This window comes from Cryptococcus neoformans, assembly GCF_000091045.1.
Source record: "Cryptococcus neoformans var. neoformans JEC21 chromosome 6 sequence".
Taxonomy (NCBI): domain Eukaryota; kingdom Fungi; phylum Basidiomycota; class Tremellomycetes; order Tremellales; family Cryptococcaceae; genus Cryptococcus; species Cryptococcus deneoformans.
Window position 1 is genome coordinate 1,208,801 of NC_006691.1, and position 20,463 is coordinate 1,229,263.

Sequence of the window (20,463 nt, forward strand, 5' to 3'; positions counted from 1 at the left end):
ACCCGAGTCGGGATGGAAGGTGCAGCAGGAGATGCCATGTTACGCTTCCTAGGCGAAAATGAAAGTGCGGCAATGGGCGTCATGCAGGGAAAGAGTCTAAGAGGGGATTGTGAAGCCCTATGGGGAAAGAACGGACGTAAGTTTAGTCCGGATAGCGTGATTATTGGAAAGTTGGAAAAGAAGCGAGACGATCTTGCCAAGCTTGACCCAAGGGTAATGTCCATCCTCGCTATTTTCCCTACGATCCCGCCTCACCTTTTACTCATCGCTCTGTCGCACCCGCAATTCTCGTCAATCCCAGCTGGATCTAAAGCTTCGCCCGGTGAACTTGCCGAACCTTTGTTGGCGTGCATGTTAAATCACGGTGAAGGTTTGCCAGAGGAGCTTGGAGGATTGAAAGCGGTGGTTAGCAAGCTGGGTAATGCGCAGGCTGCTGGCGAGGTACCGGATGAAAAAAGAAAGGAGAAAAAGAAGTTTGAGAGAAGGAATATATTCACCGCTGAAGATCTGGACATTAGCAGATTGCGACTGAAAGATGGCGAGAGGTATATCCTTCTTTTTTTCTTCCACCTTTATTTCCTTTTTGCTTATTCCCCAAGTACAGTGCACTTCCCGAACTTCAATCTACCATCCCACAACACATCCGCGACTCCATCCAACGTCTCATCTCCCTTCAAGCATCCGAAGAAGAAGAGCGCCGTCAAGCCTTGGCCGACTCCAACCTGCTCTTATCAGATGATGAATCTGACATGGACGATTCCGGAGAAATCCCGCTCCAAGTCCGTGTTTCAGGCGGTGATACCGAAGACACCGCGCCGGTGGATAGTGATGGTGAAGCCGTTAAAGTCTCGAGGAGGAATCAGCAAAACCAGAATAATGGAATGCCAGATAAGGAAAGATACGAGATCTTGCGCACGCTGTATCTGGATGATCCAGGGCTGTTTGATCGAGATGGTGTGACGAGGAGGAGTGATGAGAGGAAGAAGATGAGGGAAATGCTCGGATGGGATGATGGGCAAATTGAAGGGTGGAGAGTCATGCTTGAAAGAGATGTAAGTTCCAAGTGCTTCCTGGCCGTTGAAAGAGTATCACGCTAATCTCGAATACATTTTCCGGACAGCCCCAAAAAGACGTTATTCTTGAAGCACATCGTGATAGGATGGCACGTAAAGGTACATCATCGTCCGGCTATAATAACCGTAACAATCGTCACGACAACCGCGCACGACAGCCATCACCCGATGGCTCGGTCATGAGCATGAATACAAGCTATACCAGCAACAGTCATAGTAATGGCGGTGGAAGAGGGGGGAAGGGGAGGCAAAATAAAGGGAATAGAGGACATTCGAATGCTGCAAGGACGAGGGGACATGATCGGAAGATGCGTCAGATGGGCGCATGAATGGGGCGTTCTCGTACATGTTCACACAAAAGATAAAATTCATAAGGCATAATAGATTGGCATGGCATTTGGCATATGTATTGTTCATATGAGCATGTGTATCATTATGATCAGGAGCTCAAACGTTGCTAGCAAACATTTACTTTGATTGCATGCAGGCGAACGCTATGAGAACTGAAGAAAAAAAAAGAAAAAATTAACGCTGCATTATGTATGCAGCTTATGCAAGTTACCCCATTATTCGTTTTGTCTACCTTAAATGCTTGCGAGTCTCGTGAGATATGCCTCGATCACCCTCTTACCGTTCCTACGCCCATTGTTGTCAATCACAAATTCCTTGAAAATATTAATGAAGAACTGAGAAAAGGCGGACTCACCTCAAATTCAAAAGCCTCATCCTCTCGTTTGCCAAATGGCCTGCATCCGAACTCTGACCCAAAGGCAAATGCACACAAGGCGCTCCGAATTCCTTCTCCAGCCAGAACACAGTAGGGACCGTACCACCTTCACGAATCTTGAGCGGTCTGACACCCCAGACGTCTTGTACCGAAGCTTCGAGGGCTTTGAAGTATGGCGATTCAAGCGATGCAAGCCACCAGGAGGCGGTATGGGTGACTTGGATCTATAAAGCAACCGATCAGTTGATTATGAGGGTACACCATTTGGGCTAAACTCACGTCGAATTTGTTAGGCGATTCTAATCCCTGGAAAGTTTCTCTGCAGAACTGTTTAAGGCCTTTGACGATAGTCTCTAGATCTTGATCTGGTACAATTCGCATTGAGATGTCCGTCGACACTCTTCGAGGAATGACGGTTTTATTTCCAGAACCTGACGAGTTGATACTGGCAATGGAGAACGAAGGCTGTCGCCAAACTCGGATGAGTTCATCGAGGGGACGGCCGCAAGCAGAGGAAACATCTCGGAGGAGAGACATCTCTTCGTCGGTGGCAGGTCGAACAGAGTCGTCTGTGTTTTGATTAGTGACGGCCTTGTAGTCGCTAGCTCATATACTTACAGAACCCAGGCACTTTGACGCCCTTGGCATCTGACAACGCTCCCAAAACCCTGACCATGTCAAACATCGGCTCACTGGTCGCACCACCGTCTACACCGTTATGCAGGTTCTCTTCACTGCTCTCTACCGACAGGTTGGCGTAGACCACGCCTCGCATACCAAACACCACACAAGGATCTTCCTCATCAATCCAAGTCGAGTTGGACAAGAGAATGGCATCGATATGTCCGATATCAGCCTTGTGAGCACGGACGGTAGAGGCAAATCCTCGTGAGCCTGCTTCCTCTTCGCCTTCAATGATCATGACCAGATCGACATCCAATTCACGACGCTGTCTCAACGAAGCGGCAGCGCAAGCAACAGCCATGATGGGGCCCTTATTATCGGTGACACCACGACCATATAGATAGCCGTCTCGACCAGATAGTTCCCATGGGTTGGTTATCCAGCGTTTCTCAGCGGCGGGCTGGACGTCGTAGTGTCCGTAGAAGAGAATACGTTTTCGAGGTTTGCCGATATCTTGACCGGTAAAAGTGGCGAGGACGAGAGGATTCCTTCCTTGTTCTCCACAGAGCTGTGCATGGTGTCAGGCAACCACAGGACATTTACGAATGCGTCATTACTCACAACTTCAGAAGAAGCGCCGAGTTGGGAGAGGATCTTTTTCAGTAGATGTGCGCCTTGTCGACAGCTACTGCTAGTAAATAACCATGCCTCACATTCGAATCGTCTCACATACCTTTCACGATGGGAGTCATCACTTATAGTCGGGACTGCAACAAGTTTGGATAAAGCGTAGAGCATCACATCACCCCCATGCTCCATGTCCATTACATTTTCGGATTGCAAAGTTTCTTTAGGTGCTTCTACTTGCCAAATCTTCGAAAGTAAAAAACAAAGTCAGCAGATGTTTCTATATAAGTAGTCAAGAAGCAAAATTCACCTTGACATAAGAATCATTCCCACCTGTGATGAGCTCCCACGAATCTCCTTTAACACTTTTTACGATCGTGCTACTCATCACGGTTCCGCTATGTGCCTTGAAAGCCGCCGTACAATCAAACTCGTCATTCACCCTCAACACCCTCCCATCGGCCGCGGCAGTATACACATCGCCACCCAACACACTCATCACGAGTACGTCTTCCTCGTGCGCTTCGATCGTACGTATACAAGCCCCTGTTTCGAGATCCCACACTGCAATTTCTCCTGCCTGCAAACCGGCATAAAGCAGGTCATCTCGAAACGCAAAAGAGAGTACCGCACCAGAGAGAGAATTGAATTGACGGACAAGAGTGATACCGCCTGATGGATGACATTCCCAGATCTTGACGTCGGAATCACCGCTACCGCTTACTAGCCACTTATCACCGTTAGGTCTCGAGAGGGTATGTAAAGCGTAGATGTAGCCATAATGCGCAAAGGCAAGACGGGATTCGGCTGGAACTTCAATCTCTGTAGCCGGGCGTGTTTGTTCAAGCAAATTTACGCTGACTTGATCTAATTCGGCTTTGGAGAAAGTTTCTTTTCGAGCGGTATTGGATGGAAACGGGGAGCAAGGGGTGGAGGAACCGCTGCAACCGTTTTCCGGGGGGTTGTCAAAGAATTTGTGAGGTTTGTAGCGGCCTGATCGTTGAGATGGACCAGGACGAGAAGAAGAGTCAGTACAGTTAGGCACCACGTGGACTGTACCCGCGGCTGAGCCAGAGATCTTGCGTTGATGGAAAGTGCAGAAGTCGCCAAAGTTAATCCATTCGATGGAGCACGATTGGGACCCAAAGTAAAGTGTACCCCCGGCGCGTTCATCCCATGCCAGGGAGTAAATGTCTCCGGAAGTGTCGTCGCACGGGTGGATAACATATAGCAGATCCAAAGTTTCTGTTGACCATATCTATATATCCCGTCAGAATAAATTTCATCATCTAGTTTGCCTATTCTCACCCTGACATCACCGGCACCTTTCCATCACACCATCAGCTATCAACCATTAAATCAAACCCCGAAACATGTCCGACTCACTACTTGAACTGACAAGCCATTTTTTCTCCTCAATGATCAGTAGAGCGAGTACACTGCCTTGATGACCGAGTAGGCGATACAATGGTTGAAGACTTGACCTTGAGAATACCTGGTACGTTTCGTGAGTAGAGCTTCAGGATTAAGAAGTGAATGCAATTTACGGTGATTTCATTGTCGGCGCTCTGACACCCAGCATAGACATATTTTTTGTCTGCAACTAAACTCAGAACGGTACCATTGCCCACACAGAGCAAGTGTGAGAGTACCGGCATCTTCCCCTTTCTTTCACGTGTCAAAGAATCTGGTTCATTGAATATTTTGATACAGAGTCCGCCGGTATGTTTGACCGCGTCGTTCACGGAGATGGGATGTTGGGTCGGTTGAAGAGATCGAGGAATGGAAGGGTTTGTTCCAAATGAAAGACGTTTTGAATCCAAATTAATTGTGATATCACCGTCAAGATCATCCCCACCGATTTTCGTATTGTCGGTTGGTAGAACCGGAACAATTGACGTTACAGGGCCGAGACGAGGAGAGATCAGCGGTATGTTGGAGGCGATAGGCAAGGCCAGTGGAGAAATACGAGTAGAGTTTGGATTTGTACGTGGTTTGAGGTTTTGCGGAGAAAGAGGAGGAGATGCGAGAGCGTCGTATAAGTTTGGGATTACACGTACATCGGATAGTGACATATTGAAAGGTTCGTGTAAATAATTGATTGTAAGAGGCGTTTAGTCAGTAGGGTCGCACTTTTTGGTTTAAGTCAATCAGAAATAAACAGATAGCCCAATGTGAATGATTGATTCTTTTTTGGGGGGGGAGTTGCCTCTTGTCACTCGACTCAGAGATAAACCTTGCACAGAAGACGGGAACTAGCGATGAGAAATCCTCGTCTTCACCAGCCTTCCTCCTCTTATCTTATACTTTCCCATCGTCCTTTTTCTCTCCATACTTCTATCGACATTGCACAACGGACTGGCAACGCATCTTCTCACCATCACATCGCGTCTTCAGACTTTGCAAATGTAAAGGAGACGTACGTACCCTTCCTGACTCCGCTATCCTTCCTTTCTCCCAACAACCCGCTCTGTATAGCTGTCCTTTCATCGACACTTGAGTTATCGCCATTGATTCGGCTGCCGGACAGAGGAGAGCGAGATGGCGATAAAATTGGTGATGATGGCGCCATTGCTGATAAGCTGGTGGGTGCGCGATGTGTTGAGGCGGTGCTGAACCTGAAATGCCACACGGTATGCAGTGATATGTGGCAGGGAACGCTTGACTCTGATTTCGACAAATGTTTGAATTGCTGACAGAGGCTGTTTGGAGTCGTTGATAGTTTCCTGCCTTATTGCTCTTGATGTTCTTTCGTCGCTATCATTGGTAGTCCGAGGAGCGAGATGGCAATTCAAAGGCTCACAAAGACCGAAAGAAGTTCTATATCCTAGATATGCCGCCGCTTGTCGGACGACCAAATATTGAAATTGCCGAAAGATCGAAAGGAAGGAAAGAGCCCAGCTGATCGATAAGCGCTACGCACGAACTATGGCGGGATATATCGATATCTGGATGCTGAGCAAGTCGAGTCGATGTTTGGTATTTGGTCTTAAATCCCGCCAGTTTCCTCTGGTCGCTATTTTCGCTATTATCTTGTCGGAAGGTGATAGCAATAATTGACCACCTTGTTGAGCTCCTTTGGTCCGTCTTTATTTATTTATCATCCGCCTTTTCTCGAGTATCGGGCGGCCGATCCCGCCGAGTCAAGCTTCTTCTTTTTTCTTCTCTCTCCCGTTAATAGATTTACCTAAAATTGTTTTTGTTTTTGGCTTCCACCTTGAATATGTTTTAGGGAATCAGTTTCTTTCGTTGGGATCCATTACGATTGATCATTAGCATATATAAGTTGTCCGAGTAAGTAATTCTAATACATAATCACCGCATACACATGTCATCTGTGCATAAGACGAAGAAGAAGGCGAAAATGGAGAATTACAACGAAGAATAGGCACCGTCGTCGTCAGGGCACGCACGCATCTAGCATGTGTCACTCTCCCATGAAAGGAGTCATTCATGACACACACTCATATACCGTCCCCCCCCTCATCCTCCCACCACCACCCCCCCAATCTTGCTCGACAAAGTTGCGTTGGAATCTTATAATTGCTCATGCGAACAGCCACTCAAAAGGATCCGCCATCGTTTCAATCTGCTTTGGGATCGCACGTCCTCTCCAATAGGCCTAAATGTACAGGTAGAGATAAAGGTAGCTGTTATAGAAAGAAGCGTCAAAGCAGAGTTGAGGGAGGAAACTGCAAGGCGGCTTGAGGAGAAGATTAGGGATGAAGGAGAATGGAATGAGTCTGAAAGAGTAAGTTGAAGAGGAAAGAGATGTCCGAGTTGAAGAAGGCAAATGAAGCAACCAAAAATTGGATGGAGAGGTCATCTGCGAAGTAAAATCACACAAATGTTGTTCGACAGATACAACGGGTGATGCAAGGATCATAATATGCTTGCTATATTCCTGTCCACAGGTAACCCACAAATATTGCCGTTGTAATCTTCATCCCAAAGTCCCCCAGACCAACTTGCCATCCACAATCACCCCTTTGACTTTCACATCCAACATCTCGTCTTCTGGTACAGTAAGTAAATCATCATCCCATATCACAGCGTCAAATTTCTTCCCAGAAGTCAAAGACCCGACACGGTCCTCTGAGAACGAAGCATACGCTCCTAATAAAAAAGACCCGGATGGTGAGCTCGTCATCTCTCTCTCATAAGACATCAGGCAAACTATAAAAACCCTACTTGACTTACCCCATACGGTAAAACCCCTAAGGACCTCAACCCTACTCAGTCTTTGTTCCGGATACCATCCTCTCTTGCCATGAGGAGATTTGCCTTCCGGTGATTTACGAGTTACAGCGGCGTAAAATCCTTTCAGTGGGTCAATAGATTCGACGGGGAAGTCGGAACCTAGAGTAATGTGACCTGAGTTGCTGTTTTGTATGATGGTTAGCGGGCGTGTTAAAGGGTGCAAGAAGGATGGGAAGCTTGAAACGTACTTGAGATATGAACGCCAAGCATAGGCACCTCGGATACGTTCTTTGCCCAAGCGATCTTCAGCGTACCACATCTACACATTCACGTCAGACGTTTCTCTTCAGGGGGACGGCGAAAAAGAAAGGGATATACATCGCTTGTAGCATGGGTTGGCTGCACACTCGCGATAACTGTTAAATGATACATCAGTTTTCTTTACCTTTCTCCACAGGAGGCGATCGATGACTTACTGCCCATCTTAGCGGCACGTTCCAGGTCTTCTAGTGTCATAATCTGAGCATGCTCCAGTCGGAATCTTGCCTTGCGAATGCCAGGAGGATCAGTGGCAGACGAGATGGCATCGAGCACTACTTTGGCGGCCCGATCACCTATAGTATGCACACACTGATTTTGATATCAGACTTTAGACTTCAAGGGCAGAGCTTGAATTGCGTTGTAGACTGGGGGTCTAACTCACGACTTGCCACCCCTATAATTCTACATTAGCTTTAAATAGTCGAATAGATCCATGTGACTCACAGCTTCATGTCATTGCTTTATTAATGGTCCCCAAGACTCTTCATTCTTCAACATCAATCCCTTCCATCCCGGCTGATCGCTGTAGTCATCAATCAAGGCAGCGCCACGGGAGCCTAATGCACCATCACCGAAGAGCTTGACACCACGCATGTAATAATGTTTCTCTAGACAACGTGGTCAGATAGAGCAAATGGGAGAGGTAAAAGATCGGAGAAGAGACTCACCAAAGTTATGGTAAGGTTCTACCTTATCTCCACAAAAGTCTTCGTCTTCACAAGAAAGCTGATATACGTCAAAATGATTCTATCTCGTTATGCGCACCGTTACCCACCATAGAGTAGAAACGAAGGGGTAGTTTTCCCTCTTCCGCCATTCTTCGCCAGAAAGGTTGATCGCTGATCAGTCCCATAGCATCATATGCGCCTGTTAACCCATGGCTCAAAGCATCCTGTACCACAATATTGAGAAACCGTTCTCGGTCGATGTCAGTCCAGGCCGGCCGGATGGCAGTAAGAAGGGAAATGGCATTATCGATCTAAATTGATGTTTGATCAGTTTCAGTTACCATAGAAAAAGGCTAGTTTGATACGCACAAAGATACCAGTCGGTTCCCCTTGGGAATCGCGCACAACGGTACCACCTTCGACATCGGGAATGCTATCCATCAAACGAAGGACGGCGGTTGAGACCCACTCAACATGAAAGTCTACTCTAGCCAGGCTTATAGGTAATCCCCTCAAGATGTCTGACTTGTCAAATTCTTCCTACAAGCATTATCAGCTCTAGGTGCCTGTACGGCGGAAGAGCATGCACACACAGCTGTAGGGAAAACTTTGTCTTTCCAGAGATTTTGATCCCACCCCAACCCTTCTATCCATTGTCCCTCTTCTAATGGGTGGTGATTCACGTAAGATTCAACCTTCGCTATGACTTCTTCAATAGACTTGCACCCGTGTAAGGGCAGTTGTTGGGCGCGGCCGTATAGCAAGGGATGACCATGGGAGTCTGTGAAGCCCTGTTTCAACTTTTAGCAATTTGGTTATCCATATGCGTAGTGAAAGATGTACAGGTGTTAGAGTATGCCCGGGAGGGAGGTGAATGACCTGAAAGTCATCCTGTGTTGTCTTGCTCAAAGTCTTCTTGATCCACTTTCGCCTGATCTTATCTGTTGTACAGGCTGCTATTAGCCTAAGTCCCATAGGCAATTTTTTTCAGATAAGCTTACTCAAGCTACCGGTGTCAACAACCGTGTCATTTTCCACTACCACACATTCCACTGCTCCTACAGCTTCCTTCTCCCACTCTGCTGTCCCAGCGATTTCAATGACAGTTTCGACCTCATAAGGCACTGTATACACCTTATTCCCTTCTTTTCCACAGATTGCATATTTTTCAGGCAAAGCCTCTGTCACTGAGTACACTTTAGGAGGTAGCACATTCTTTAGAAAAGATTGCTTCTGTGCATAGACGATGACTGCAGCAATAATCAGCAGAGATATTGAGAGGTGAAGGGACCGAGTGGAGGGAATCCGAGGAGGTGGATGCCGCTGATATGGCATGCCCCCATTGATAATGGGCTGAGGTTGATGATAATGTCTAAGCCTGGGAGGCATATTATGCCCTGCGGCTAATGGCGTTGTTTGTTATTAGTATATTGATTGGCAACCAGCTGGCAAAGAATCAATTCATTATCGCTGCGGGTCGTCGTCCTTCTCTCGAGCGTCGGTCAATAATAACATCATGAGAGTTCCCACGGTGGATTATTGCTTTGGTTGGTTACACGACGTACTGGGATCGGGACAAATCACCCGCCGCCGCTTTCCCTTCCGACAAATAATAACTCAGGAACGACGTCTCATGGGTTATTAACGATATTTAATGTAAAAGTAATAAGAAGCGGACATGACAAAATCTCGGACATAACAAACAAGAGTGATGGTATCGATGTAGCGTTGCATTTTCACACCCCACCAAAGGCGGGCATGATGCCTCGTATGGGTGACGAATTTAGTGCAGTTTGATCGTTGAACACCGCGTTGCAATGATTGTCAGGAATACAATATTCTATATTGCATATACAGGAAATAAAGATGGTTCTGAAAAGAAACAAATTTCATGTTTGCTGGCATCTGGACACTACACATTACGGATGATACAACAGAATTCTATCTCTAACTCACTTCTCTTATCAGGCTCGCCACCAACTTGGCTGCAGGATCAGGGTCTTGTCTCGCCATCTCCGCCATCGATAACAACTTCTTCACACCCACCACCAACTCGCCATTCCCTCCTTCGCCAAATTTGACATCCCGCAACATGCCCACTGCTCGCTGCATCTCCTCATTCGAAGAGAATAAGTTGACCTCGCGTAGGCATCGTTCGATGTGTTTAACAGAAGTGATAGGCGGGATAGGGATATCGGCATCAAAAGTGGAGAGGACATCCATGTCGGAGAGTATGGAGCGATTGGATGTTGTAGCAAGGACAAGAAGTCGACGGCCCTTGGGAGGTCGTTTGCCGAATAGGACTACAAGAGCTTGTAACACGCCATTCGAAAACCTGGGACCGATAGGATTCCAGTCTGTGAAATATAGCGTAAGCAACGAGGTCTAACGAAACACAAAAAGAAGCACCTACCCAAGAGTCTTTCTAAACTATCAACAACAACCACACTAAGAGGACTCTTATAACTATCGGCAAACACCTTGTGGAGTTGGGCAATCTTTTGAGATTCTGTAAAGCCAACCATAGTTTCGGGTGAGATGAGCTTAATAAAAGGGAAGTCTGACCCCATTGCAATCGTAGCGGCGAGAGCAGTCTTGCCCGCACCTGAAGGGCCGTGAAGAAGCACAGAGACAAGAGGGGTACGTTCGGATTTTCTGACCTGTTCCACAAGTAATTGGCCGTCGTTGAGAATTTCCTAGATAGTTGTTAGCTTATATATGCTTTAGTGGTTGTTATGATGAACTCACATTCACACGGGAAGAGTAGTGAATGATGCCGTTCTGGACGACCTGTTGCAGTTCCTCCTCAGAGACACCAAAGGCGGGCTGTACTTCTTCCAAGGCATGTAGGAAATCCGCTCGGCCAATCTTGATATTCTCGACATCTTCAAACGACGCAACCGTACCGACCTGTATTCACAGCAAGTCAGTTGTGTCAATGAACGGAGGAGACTAGAGGGATTCCATAACTTACTTTGACGTGCCTGTTGAACGCAAAACTTGTCGCACTTTTGGTCAACCCACCCAACTCGGCACCCGAAAAGTTCTTTGTCAAGGACGCGAGTTCCGCCAAATCGACATCATTGGCCAAAACACCATTGCTCCTCATCTTGGTTGTGTGAATGTTCAGAATCTGTAACCTTCCTTCCTCGTCCGGCAAGGAAATTTCGATGTGAACTTCCAAACGTCCGGGACGGAGAAGGGCTTCGTCGATCATGTCCATACGGTTGGTCATACCAATAATGAGCACATTGTTCAGTTGATCGACACCGTCCATCTTGGCGAGAAGTTGATTGACGACGGAATCACCGACGCCGGTGCCACTATTGGTGGAGCCACGCTGTTTACAAATGGCGTCGAGCTCATCAAAGATGATGATGTGAAGACCACTCTCGTCGCCCTTTTCTTTCTGCTCTTTCTCGGCGTCGGCGAACAGTTTCCTGATATTCTCTTCACTCTGACCGACAAATTTATTCAAAATCTCCGGCCCGTTAACAACCTTGGGCTCTCGAGCATTCAGCATCTTGCCGATTTGCCTGGCCATAAGTGTTTTACCGGTACCGGGAGGGCCATAGAGGAGAATACCTATAGAATGGTGAGAATGTGTGGGACAGTAGAAAACTCAATGTAACTGACCTTTAACGTGTTGGATGCCCAACTTTTCGACAAGGCCAGGAGGGAAGATTCGGCTCGCAAATGCTCGTCGGAAGATGGCAGCAAACTCGGTATCGAGGCCACCAATACCCATATCCTCAAACTTGAAGTTGGGAGCAAGAATAGCATTAGTAGGTCCTCTGGGACATTATCAGCTTAATGCATGAAAGATTTCGAAAGAGCGGTATTACCTCTTTGAACTATTCTTGAGCTTTATGCCGCTAGTGGGGTCCTTTACCCAAATGATCTCTGTACCCTCCATGGTGACACCGGTTCGACCATCTTGACCGTCAAGCGTGGAGATTGCTCGGACAGTGGCTTTGAGTTCATGTCCACGGTAGTCAAACACAAGGGGTTGGAGAGGGGTCAAAGGAAGCGAAGGGAATGCCTACTTTATATCAGTAAAGGAGAAGGATACCTGAGGTGATTCATACGTTAATGAAGGCAGCAGCCATCTCCTCGCTGTCGAAAATATCCTGGGTTTCCTTCCTTTTCAGCCTGAACCCAACCTGTGTTGAGGTCAGCGTTTCGAACCAAACATTCGATTCTCTTACGACTTACCTCGATCTCTGCAGTGCTGGCCCATTCCCCGTTTCCTGGATGGTAAGGTTCAATGTCAACAGTCTCACCGACGGCTGATAAGCCGACCCATTGGCGGATAATCTTGGACGGGCCGACGTGGCCGGGCGGCAAAGTGCCGGTATTATCGCGACTGTACATATGGATGATCAGTATAGAACACAGGAAGGATTGCCAAATCCTTACATGATAGAAAACACGAATCGTCCTCGCAGGAGAGCAAAGTCAACGTCTGAAGGGAAATCGGATGGATGTACGACAAGGCGATTAGTCAAGGCCAGGGCATCCGAAGGGCATGGTGCAATGTTGAAGCTATAACAACAACCACATCTTTCAGTTTCCTATAAATTGTAGGCATCATAGATACTCACATCCCACTTCCAGTACTACCATGACTCTGCTGAGGATACCCTTTTTGGGGCTGGGATTGGTAACCATATTCATTCTGAGACTTTTCGCTATAATGGCTTGCACCCCTTGGTCCCAAACCCGGGTGTGTTGGTTGCGTTACCTGATAAACGGGAGCTCCATATCCACCTCCTAGTCCGCTTGCTCGGCCATAAGGGTCTTGGGAAGGTAGAGGACTCTGTCGGGGTGGCGGAGCTTGCTGAATTGGGGGCGGAAGAGATGAGTACGAGGCATTGTCGGGCACTCGCTGATAGGGAGCAGGAGATCCTTGTGCTGCTCGTCGGGCTGCTGGGGCATTTGGATCGCTTCGTTTGAAGAAAGACATGATTGTGTAGATTTAAATCGAAGCTGAGGATAAAAATGCAACGAATTGCCGTACATGAGAGGAGTGATCCTTAAGTGGTCGTCATCATCCCGACTCCATTGTAATTAATTACGTAAACCATCAACGCGTCGCGTCCTGATACAAACATATGGATTTTGAGGAGCTACTATGGAATCCATTTGTTTTCATTTTGCTTTTTCATTTCACTGTATTGAGAATATCGCAATGTCCAACGACGAAAATCCACTCTTACGCCCACCGTTTTTCCCCATTCCAGGAGTCGACCCCAACGCACCTATCTCAGCACAAACGGAACGAATCGACCAGCTCAATACTTTACTTTTGCAAGACATTGATGCCAACTTTGCACGATTTCACCAGATCATTACCAGCAAAGTGCTTCCTCAGATCAAGCGCTACGCTATTTCTTCGGAGCCTACCCGAGAGTCTGCTCTAGTGAGTCAATTGCTTGGCGCCAGTGAGTATCTCTAATGAGCCTTAGTTTTGGAGATCATTCTTTGAGAATGCCTCGACGGTTCGGCTGTCTAATCAAGGCGAAAGTGATACTACTATGACATCTCAACAGCCAGATACTTCAACACAGTATGACGACCAAACCCTTACTCTCAGACGGAGTGCCGACGAATCATCAGTCCGTAATGATGACTCTTTCATGTTCGATCCTCCACCGGGTACATCCTCAACCCCTCTTCCTGCTGGTCGAGGAGCAGGTGGTCGACCAAATGACAGCTGGGAAGACTCCATGGAGTCACCTTTTGATAGGCTGGATAGGAAGTTGATGGATGAGTTGAAAATCGGCAAGGAAGGCTACGAGGAACAATCAAGCAGTGAGATGCCTACGCCAAGCTTACCTAGCGGGTACAGTCTACCTGGGCTTGATAGCCGGGATTCGTCTAGGATCAGTAGTATCCATGACTATTCTGTTGGAACAATTGATCCTTCTCGAGAATCAGAACTTCCCTCATCTTTTGGACAATCACATTCCCGTCTCGCCCAATCCTATTACCCATCCCCTACACCCAAAGCCAATCGTCTTGCTGATCCTCCTCCTGCATCATCCAACCCCTTCGGTGCCAATTTTAAAGGCATTGTAGACATGCGAGACACGCCTCTCAATGCCAAAACAAAGGGCAAAGATAACTTCAAGCCAAAAACTTCTATCGTTCCCGGCCTGGATGATGATAGCGACTCCGATGAATCGAATGGCGGATTTGGTATGTCTCCACCTGTGACCATGAAATTCGACCTCCCTCCACGGGCACAGGCAATTATGAATGCCGCACGTACTCCTGGCAAAGTTAAAGGCAAAGAGGTTGAGGATGCTGCTGCCGGAGCTGCTGACAAGGAGAGAGAGGCCAAATTCATCTTGGATGATTTACTGGAAGAGATGAGTAATGAAATGTCTCCAAGGATGGAGACCCCTGAAGCACTTAGGAGATATTCTGTGCTTCCCGGAGACAATGCACCTAGCAGGTTGCTTTTCTCTTCATCTTCACAGCCTGCAATTGCGGAAGACGAAGATCAAACTTTCCACGCCCCCTCTCTTTCGCATCCATTACATCCATCACATGCCAGGAGGGATGATCACGCTGAGGAGACATACCATCCCACATCTCGTCCGGCCGCATCAAGGCAATCTCTTGCCAACTCCTCATTCAACTCCAACACCACTGAAATTCCCAATGCCCAGATCGTCTACTCTCAGGAAGAAGATTCGTTCGACGATGAGGGCGATACATTCGACTCTTCCGGCGAAATTTCTTCATTGCACGTCCCTTCCACAGGGTCTTCTACTCACCCTGGTTTTGCTTCCCTTCCCCCATCGTCTCACCCTTCCCATCCCACAATGGCAGACGATTCATATCTTTCCTCAGAAGGCGACCTCACACAAATCACACAAGCGTCAAATACATCACTCTTCGGTGGTGGGCCTCATGGAGGTCACTTAGGCGCGGGAGCTGGAGGGAGATTTGCTTTAATGACCAAGGAGGATATGGATACTTATCATGGTGGACGACTGGAGGACGCTGCAGGAGAAGACGTGTGGTTTAGCCCCACGAGGGATTTGGCTAGAGGAAGGAATGCGGGTCCATAATGTAAGATTGTTGAATTCTTTTGAGAAAGTAGAGGATTACAATATCTAGGATGTGTATGATTTGATATCTTTTCAAACTTGATGTGCGTGTTATAAAATAGAGGGTTGGTAGTAAACAATCTTAAGGTACCAGTAATCCACCACTTTGTTACCATTCTATCTTCTCTTCTGTTCGCCATAACCATCAGCCTTCTGGATCCAATCAACCCGGCCTAGTAATTCTCATAGGACTCTTATCATGAAAGGAATTTGATTAACTAGATGTCTTCCCTCTTTCGACGAGCGGAGGCACGAGGGTTAAGAACTAACAAGGAGTTTAACGACCAGCGCACATCAATTATTGAAACATTAAGGAGGGTATACTGACCTCGAGTCCGAGAAGCATCATAGTATCTATCTGGCTGCTTCACAGGCAATCCGCGTGCAATACGCTCCGAGTTGGTGAGGGCGCTGTTATTCTCCAACAACGCTCGCGCGGCCTGTGCGGCGGCTGCCTGTTGGTAAGAAATCATAGGGAATGCCATGGCAGCAGTGAAGAGGGTGAAAAAGGCGACCAAGAGGTAGAAATGGCGCATGGTGATTTTTGAAATTAGTGGAAGGGGTAGGCCGTAGCAGTAGTAAAAGCTCTCCGAGGACCAAGAAGGAGGCCGTTAGAATCAAGCAAGGTAAGAGAAAGCAGTGATAAAAAAGGAAATAGATCGGTGGGTGAATGGTTCTTCTTAAGCTTGCATTCATTCTGAACGATTTTCCTTATCATGGAACAAGATATTCTGGCCAGGAGGCTGATTTTTGTAAAAGGGTGAAGTGGGTTGAGTTGAGAGTTGAAAAAGCGAAATGCAAGAAGCAAACCGAGAAGGCGTTCTATTTCAGGAACGGGAGGCGTCGCGAACCATGAAAGTACGTACAAGCTTCGTTTCTTTCGTTGTTCGTTCGTTCGTCGGTCGTGTCTCGAAGCTCTGAACCCCGCCCCCTCGGCAATTTTCTCGAACACATATATATACGTATATGTACATGGGTTAAGCCAGTTTGATCTTGCACATCTAAGTGCATAGCGAATGATTCATTTGCATTACTGCCCGATGTCTAGGCACAACCGACCTTTAGCCTGGCGGTATTTTCACAAGCAGCGGTTTGGCTCCGTCATACACTGGCGATATTAAATAAGGTAAAACATACATAGACTAGATGACAACCTTCCTCCCCATCTGTCTTATAATTTTATTACCATAACTTAGGACTGTTGAGTACTACACATTAAGTAGCTTTTCTACAGGTACAATTACCATTTAACTTCATGTATGAGTACTGCCTTAGTACTTTCTCCTCCCCATCCTCTATCGCCGCTTGCCGTGATCAAGAACCGACACGTACGGTCAACAACTGCACAAGTAATGTAACATCAGCAAACCTTCGTGATAAATTGATGAAAGGAAGATACGTACTCATAGACGAGATTGTACCACCGTGGTGACCGGCAATGATCTTAAATGGTGTTTTACCTTTACTTCGCTTGGCAGAGTCTTCCGAGTAGAAGACTTCGGCGGCGTTCCATAATCGGATGTTATCCTGCGACGCTCTATCACACATTTTTGTCAGTGAATCATGTTGAATAATATGGAAGGAACCAACGCACGTTGCGATATGCCGACCGTCTGGGAATGCCACTACGCAGCTTATAGGACCCGATTCCACAGGTGTTTTGAGAGAGCGAAGCAAGTTGGGTCCAGTAGAACTGGAGCCTTTCCGCACGTCCCATATCTCCACAGTCCCATTTCTCCTTCCTGCAAGGACCTGATTCCCGTTCGACAACCAGCATGCCTAACCAGATGTTAACTGATAACCGTAGACAGTGCAGACGTGGACTTACAGACATACACCACGGTGGTGTCTTCTCTCCAGGCAACAGCCTACCCACTCCAGTGCCAGTACCTTCGTAGCTTGGTACCCTTCTATCTATCAGCACCAACTGCCCATCCATTGAACTCGTTAACAACACATCTTCAGAATACGCTTTCCAGTCTACAGGACTTAGAACCGGGATGACATCCGCCGCACCTTGGCGAGCATAACTAGCTGATGCTTGAGGTGCAAATAGAGGGGCAGAGACTGGGGCAGTTTCGGTTTCTTTAGTTGATATGGGAGCTGATGAAGATTGTCTCTGGCCTGGAAGAGCGAGACCAAGAGGCTTGGGTTTGGGTGGAGAAGGGAGAGATGGGGATGGGATGGTGGTAGGGAGGATGGAGGCGGGAGCAGTTTCGCCTTCCGCATCGTCGTCACCAAATAAAGAGTCACCAGTACCAGAGATTGCAGAGGCAGCATCTGCCATTTCGGCATCACCGTCTGGCTTTTGCTCTGACAAAAGTTCAGCTTCTTTATCTCCAGAGGATTCTTTGCCATTCTCGCCCTCTTGTTTTGAGTTCTCCGTTTCTTTCTTCTCAAAGAAGTCGGGTCCCATAGATATTGATATATTCGTTGCAGGGCCATCGTTCCCTTCTTCTTCTTCTTCTCTGAGGGCTTGCGGACGGGGGGAAGGTGTAGGAGAAGAGGGAAATCCAACTGGACGAAGGGACACGGAAGAAAGTTGTGCTTTGTGGGATGGGTATGTACGAACAGTTTGACCGGTATTGAGGTCCCATTCCTGATCATTCAGATATTAGTGGCATTTAATCGGTACGTACGGGTAACTCACTCTGACGGTGCCATCCCAAGAACCACTAATAAAACCTTTTTCTTCCGGTAATAGTGTCATGCACGAAACAACATTGGTGTGTCCTTTTAATGTGTGCACAAGATGGCCCGGTGAATGCCGCAGGCTGAAAAGATTTATAGGGCCCGACTTCACGAATTTTCAGTAATAGGAATAGCTTGGACGTGAACTGGACTTACTTGAGTACCTGTCAGAGCCCACAAAGCATCACCCTCACATGCCATACTATACACTGGCTCAGTTCTCTTGGCAACAGTCCCACCTATTATACCTTCAACTTCGTTCGTCCACCATCCCCTCGGTAACCCTGCTTTGTTCATTCCTTCCCCAAGACCAACAACACTTCTCTGCTGAGCAGTCATCATTTGCGATCCATTGACGCTACCCCAGAAATCATACGCCCGAACAAAACCATCTTGCCCGCCTGTAAGTAGGTAGGAGAGACAAGTACTACTCGCGAGTGACTGTACTGGTGTGGGAAGAGGTATACCAACAATAGCTTCGACAGAGAGGGCTGCCGGAGGGGCCCTAAAAGCGGGTTTAAAAAGGGAGCGGCGTATGAGGTGTGGTGGGGGTGGAAGATCGGCACGAGGAAGTTTGGCAGATTTAGATACTTGTGAGGGATGCATTGAGCCTAGTTATAAGTGTCAAATTGCCCATAAGCCATACATTTGCAAAGATGGCTATACTCACCTGCCTCATCGTCCTCGGCGGCAGCCATGGTAACATCTTCCCCGTCCGCCTCATCTTCGCTAGCTTCTTCTTCTTCTTCATCCCTCTCATCTTCTTCGTCTTCCTCTGCTTCTCCGTCCTCCTCTTCCTCCTCCTCTTCTTCGTCTTCCGCTTCTGCATCTTCTTCTGCGTTGTCCTCGTCTGAGCCTTCTTCGTCCGATGCCTCTCTGCAATCCTCCATCAGTTCGATTCGTCAATCAATCTGATTAGTCAAGACTCACTCTATGGCCTCATCAGCATCATCCTCATCCCCTTCTGCCTCTCCATTATCACCGTTGCTCGCTCGTTCGTCCTACAACATAGCAAATTAGCAACTGTCAATAACTGGCTCCGAAGAATATCCCGGCAATGCACTTACGTCCTCTTCCTCGTGCTCATCATAATACTCATCATCTTCTTCTTCTTCTTCGCTGCGCATATTTCTCAACGATAAGCATAAGATCCGACAGATAGCAGTGATTTAAAAAATGGAAGCCAAAACATTCGGCTCAGACGAAGCTTGCAGGTAATCAATCTCCTTGTCCTCCAGAGGATGGCAGATCGAGTACTGGGGGACTTATAATGGACATTGAAAAGATACGGAAAAGCTACATATAGTAGTGTTCGTTCCAGTATGCATGCAGTACGTAGGATACAGATACATGATTAGGTTGCTACGTTAGTACACAGGATTTTTACAACGTTCTGAGCTTTAGGAAGCTCGACAAGGCGCACAGCGTGTGATACTTCATGCCAGCCACTTTCTATTGCTTTACTCCCCAATGTTCCTATTCTTCCACCACTCCTCCACCCCGATTGGCTCCCCAGCCCACCATCCCCACTTCACACCCCCATTATCCACCGGCAACCCAACCCAATCCGCTCTACTCTTCCCATAAACCTCACTCCATGAATTCCACTTCACCTTCTCCTCGTCCTCTTTCTTCTTCGCTTCCGTCTTCTTCGCTTGTCCATCTGCGAGAGAGTGGAGAGATGTGGCCAGGGTCACAATGAATGGTGTGGCGTAGGTATAGGCAGAAGTTGAATCCGGAGAGGATTCAACAAGTGGTTTGAGGAGGGGAGCGTAAGGGGCAAGCTTATCTTCTGGAATAAGTTGAACGAGGATGAGTGCCTATATTATAGACTTAGCCTTGAGAGCACATGGAAGAAGAAGGCGATATACCTTTTGGTTATAAGGGAAAGGCAATCCCAACCTCGCCCGTAAAATCTTATCAATAACATTCAGCGCCTCACTATTTTCTGTCAGCCCTTTTCGCCCCCCCCCCCCACTTCTTTCTCATTGCATTTTGGCTCACGGATTCTTTGCCCACTCTTGCAGTTGTCGATACCCAGAAAAATCAATAAAGCTCGACGCAGAAGAATCTCCATTGGTATACCACTCTGTCGTAGCCCGGACTTGTTCCAAGAGCTGAATGGTGGCGGCAGCGATGGGGTCTGCATCTTTAGGTGGCTCGAGTTGAGGGATCAGGGCTGGCATAGATGTCGTTGTGTCTATGAGTAGTATGATGATCAGTCAACTGATTGATTGAGTAGGTGGCAATGTTGGGCGATGGGGAAATTGTAATCCGCGTTTATATCTTATGCATCGTCGCACGAGGCGACATGGTTGGTGATTTGGGGCCCGGAAAGGTTGATGACGACACGTTGCAATGTCGACTGATGGTTCTGTATCCTTATGGACGCTCGGGAATTAACGGAGAGA

At 47.5% G+C, this 20,463-nt stretch overlaps 6 protein-coding genes and 1 pseudogene across 6 annotated transcripts in view; 2 read left to right on the forward strand and 5 right to left on the reverse strand.

The window, feature by feature from the left end:
• The window catches only part of CNF04160 (expressed protein), a 2,302-nt gene extending 726 nt beyond the window's left edge, over positions 1-1,576 (forward strand). Inside the window, exons 1-3 of the mRNA XM_571693.2 lie at positions 1-545; positions 605-1,052; positions 1,121-1,576. The exon at positions 1-545 is cut by the window's left edge and continues 726 nt beyond it. Coding sequence (XP_571693.1) covers positions 1-545; positions 605-1,052; positions 1,121-1,402 — 1,275 coding nt within the window. The 3' untranslated portion in view covers positions 1,403-1,576. The remainder of the gene's footprint in view (positions 546-604; positions 1,053-1,120) is intronic.
• On the reverse strand, positions 1,522-6,111 carry CNF04170 (conserved hypothetical protein). The gene is made up of 11 exons (XM_024657449.1): positions 5,479-6,111; positions 4,599-4,738; positions 4,438-4,546; positions 4,360-4,376; positions 3,362-4,309; positions 3,158-3,297; positions 3,046-3,109; positions 2,419-2,992; positions 2,080-2,369; positions 1,780-2,024; positions 1,522-1,709 (listed from the first exon to the last, which is right to left on the reverse strand). The coding sequence occupies exons 1-11, from the start codon at positions 5,621-5,623 to the stop codon at positions 1,658-1,660; spliced, it is 2,724 nt and encodes a 907-aa protein (XP_024513152.1). The 5' UTR covers positions 5,624-6,111; the 3' UTR covers positions 1,522-1,657.
• Positions 6,112-6,554: 443 nt separating this feature from the next.
• On the reverse strand, positions 6,555-9,673 carry CNF04180 (annotated as a pseudogene).
• Positions 9,674-10,091: 418 nt separating this feature from the next.
• On the reverse strand, positions 10,092-13,244 carry CNF04190 (vesicular-fusion protein sec18, putative). Its single transcript, XM_571385.2, has 10 exons — positions 12,845-13,244; positions 12,660-12,785; positions 12,456-12,606; positions 12,329-12,403; positions 12,086-12,282; positions 11,877-12,034; positions 11,215-11,825; positions 10,989-11,150; positions 10,654-10,936; positions 10,092-10,597 (listed from the first exon to the last, which is right to left on the reverse strand). The coding sequence occupies exons 1-10, from the start codon at positions 13,204-13,206 to the stop codon at positions 10,188-10,190; spliced, it is 2,535 nt and encodes an 844-aa protein (XP_571385.1). The 5' UTR covers positions 13,207-13,244; the 3' UTR covers positions 10,092-10,187.
• Positions 13,245-13,406: 162 nt separating this feature from the next.
• Positions 13,407-15,550, forward strand: CNF04200 (hypothetical protein). The gene is made up of 2 exons (XM_024657450.1): positions 13,407-13,662; positions 13,709-15,550. Exons 1-2 carry the CDS (start codon positions 13,432-13,434, stop codon positions 15,320-15,322), a joined length of 1,845 nt encoding a protein of 614 aa, XP_024513043.1. The 5' UTR covers positions 13,407-13,431; the 3' UTR covers positions 15,323-15,550.
• Positions 15,551-16,501: 951 nt separating this feature from the next.
• CNF04210 (hypothetical protein) lies at positions 16,502-19,223 on the reverse strand. The gene is made up of 9 exons (XM_571707.1): positions 19,120-19,223; positions 18,983-19,053; positions 18,723-18,928; positions 18,209-18,663; positions 18,012-18,158; positions 17,190-17,960; positions 16,956-17,140; positions 16,765-16,898; positions 16,502-16,702 (listed from the first exon to the last, which is right to left on the reverse strand). The coding sequence occupies exons 1-9, from the start codon at positions 19,177-19,179 to the stop codon at positions 16,602-16,604; spliced, it is 2,130 nt and encodes a 709-aa protein (XP_571707.1). The 5' UTR covers positions 19,180-19,223; the 3' UTR covers positions 16,502-16,601.
• A 129-nt stretch (positions 19,224-19,352) lies between these two features.
• CNF04220 (expressed protein) lies at positions 19,353-20,424 on the reverse strand. Its single transcript, XM_571651.1, has 3 exons — positions 20,057-20,424; positions 19,924-19,993; positions 19,353-19,872 (listed from the first exon to the last, which is right to left on the reverse strand). The coding sequence occupies exons 1-3, from the start codon at positions 20,236-20,238 to the stop codon at positions 19,513-19,515; spliced, it is 612 nt and encodes a 203-aa protein (XP_571651.1). The 5' UTR covers positions 20,239-20,424; the 3' UTR covers positions 19,353-19,512.
• Positions 20,425-20,463: the final 39 nt, after the last annotated feature.